This window comes from Littorina saxatilis, linkage group LG3 (assembly GCF_037325665.1).
Source record: "Littorina saxatilis isolate snail1 linkage group LG3, US_GU_Lsax_2.0, whole genome shotgun sequence".
Taxonomy (NCBI): Eukaryota; Metazoa; Mollusca; class Gastropoda; order Littorinimorpha; family Littorinidae; genus Littorina; species Littorina saxatilis.
Window position 1 is genome coordinate 1,758,931 of NC_090247.1, and position 2,335 is coordinate 1,761,265.

At 41.9% G+C, this 2,335-nt stretch overlaps 1 protein-coding gene across 1 annotated transcript in view; it reads right to left on the reverse strand.

The window, feature by feature from the left end:
* Positions 1 to 207: 207 nt before the first annotated feature.
* The window catches only part of LOC138961373 (con-Ins Im2-like), a 19,304-nt gene continuing 17,176 nt past the window's right edge, over positions 208 to 2,335 (reverse strand). The window contains exon 3 of the mRNA XM_070332988.1: positions 208 to 2,335. This exon is cut by the window's right edge and continues 106 nt beyond it. Within this exon, the coding sequence (XP_070189089.1) occupies positions 2,248 to 2,335 (88 nt within the window). The 3' untranslated portion in view covers positions 208 to 2,247.

Genomic DNA, 2,335 nt, shown 5'->3' on the forward strand with positions numbered 1-2,335 from the left:
GTTGTTGCATGCCTTATTTTGTTGACGATTTGTTAAATAGTTCTTGCTATTCGAGGGCCAGAAGAAAGAGACGTTGCTTTCTGCAATACTTTTAAAAATGATTAAACATTTATTCTCTCTCTCACACACACACACACACACACACACACACACACACACACACACACACAAACACACACACACAAATTCTTCAACGCACAAAATGTAGAGGTTTCAGACACAGGCATTTATTCGTGATTGTTTGGCAACATAAAATGGACACACTCGAGCACTGGACAGCGGAGAGCACTGGACAGCAGAGAGCAGAGGACACGGAGGCCCAAGGAAACTTAGCACTAGGTGTTTTCATCAGAAACAAAATGGCTTCCTGGCTTGGACACAGCACTGACACAGGATCGCAAAAAGCATTATCACAATATCCAGCACAGACTCTGTAAACATCAACTGCTGACGACACTAGAACTACAATTTTAAGTTCGGGGACGTATATAGTCGAAGTGGTTCTAATCTCATCCGCCAGGAAAAGTAATTTAGGTACATAAAAGGCGCCAGCGGCAGATGGATTAGGCTCAAGTGTGATACTGGATTCAACAAAATGCGCCTTGTATAGGCTGAAAAACACGGTACAACCTACGGCTAAGTTCAGGGGGGAAAGTGATCTACTTGTGATGAGGGGTTCGTTCGGTGGGTGGTGTCGAGGACATTGGGTGAGGGGGTAAAGAATCCATGAGATTCAATTATTTGTTGCCCTACCGTCTGAAGTTTTGACGATAAGCATCGCACTTGCCATTTGTTTGTCTCCAGGAATCATTTATGGAATTTATAATGCAACTCTGCTAGTGTAGTCTACACAAGTTACAAAGAGCACAGTTATTTACGCATGTACAGTGAAAAAAGGTACTATCAAGAAAATCAATCAGTTTCGTCACAATGTTAATTATTTTACACAAGGTTTCAGAAGCAAATTCCAAACTCTTTGACCGATTTGTTTTCAATAAACAAACTCCTATTTAGGTTTGAGTTATGTTTTAGTCGGTCCCTTGTAAAAAGGGCAATGTTGACTCCAACCTGACAAGCTGTGCTTTGTAGTGGCACATGTTGACTCCAACCTGACAAGCTGTGCTTTGTAGTGGCACATTTTGACTCCAACCTGACAAGCTGTGCTTTGTAGTGGCACATTTTGACTCCAACCTGACAAGCTGTGCTTTGTAGTGGCAGATTTTCAAACGCAAAGTGTTTGTTCTTTCAAGTGTGACAGAAAGCAACCTGCAAAGCAAAACAAAAGCAGCACACACATACTTGCACGCACGCACACACACAGAGAGAGAGAGAGAGAGAGAGAGAGAGACAGACAGACAGACAGACAGACAGACAGACAGACAGACAGAGAGAGAGATTCTCACCAAGCAGAGATTTAATCTTAGTTGTGCTGACGGTATCTTAAACCCTCAGAGGAAAAAAAAGAGACCAGAAATACCCCCCCCCCCCCTTTCCAGCAAAAAGCATATTATTAAAATAACATCAAGGACAGCGCCTTCGAAAGCAAACGTACACATTTCCCCTTTCTTGTCCAAGTCGAGCAAGACGTACACGTAGAATTGTGTTTCTATGATATACATCCATCAATATCCTTTCAGTAATAGAACATGCGCCTTGCATTAATTTATACCGCTTTCCGGAACATTTCTATTCGTACATTACTTTAAAATCACTCAAAGTCAATCAAAGTCCTTTCAACAAGGTTACACTGCGCTCTACATTGGTGTAAACATCAGTTTCTGCATCATCAGTCAATTTTTTTTATATAAACATCTAATTCTAACTGATTTAAATCTGCTTATCCTCTGTTGAGAAAAACAACTCGCAATTTTCAAAAAACCAAAAACAAAGCCAAAGTCGATAAAGAAAAAAAAGGGAAAAATATCTGTATCTCATTCAATACCATAATAATATCACATGCGTACTTCTAGTGTCATATGCCTGGTTTTATTTTCCCTTTCGAAGGGAAGTCAAAGTCCTCCGCGCTGAACACGCAGGCGACGTTACGCCGAACCTGATCTGTAGCCGCCATCTTCTTTGCGAATGCGTCCTCGTGTCACCTGACCCGTCACATGATCACGTGCATCCAATCCAATAAGAAAGCAGAAAGCAGACTGACACCGAAGTCGGGGATTGTGATTGGTTGAGACACCTGGACGATGAGACGAAGGATTGAAGAGCGAGCTAACGAGGAGTAGATGTGTGGCCTTACTTACAGTACTCATAGAGTTCATTCATAGAGCACACGTTGTAACAACATTCACACGTGATTCCTTGCACACCGCTCCTTCTCTTT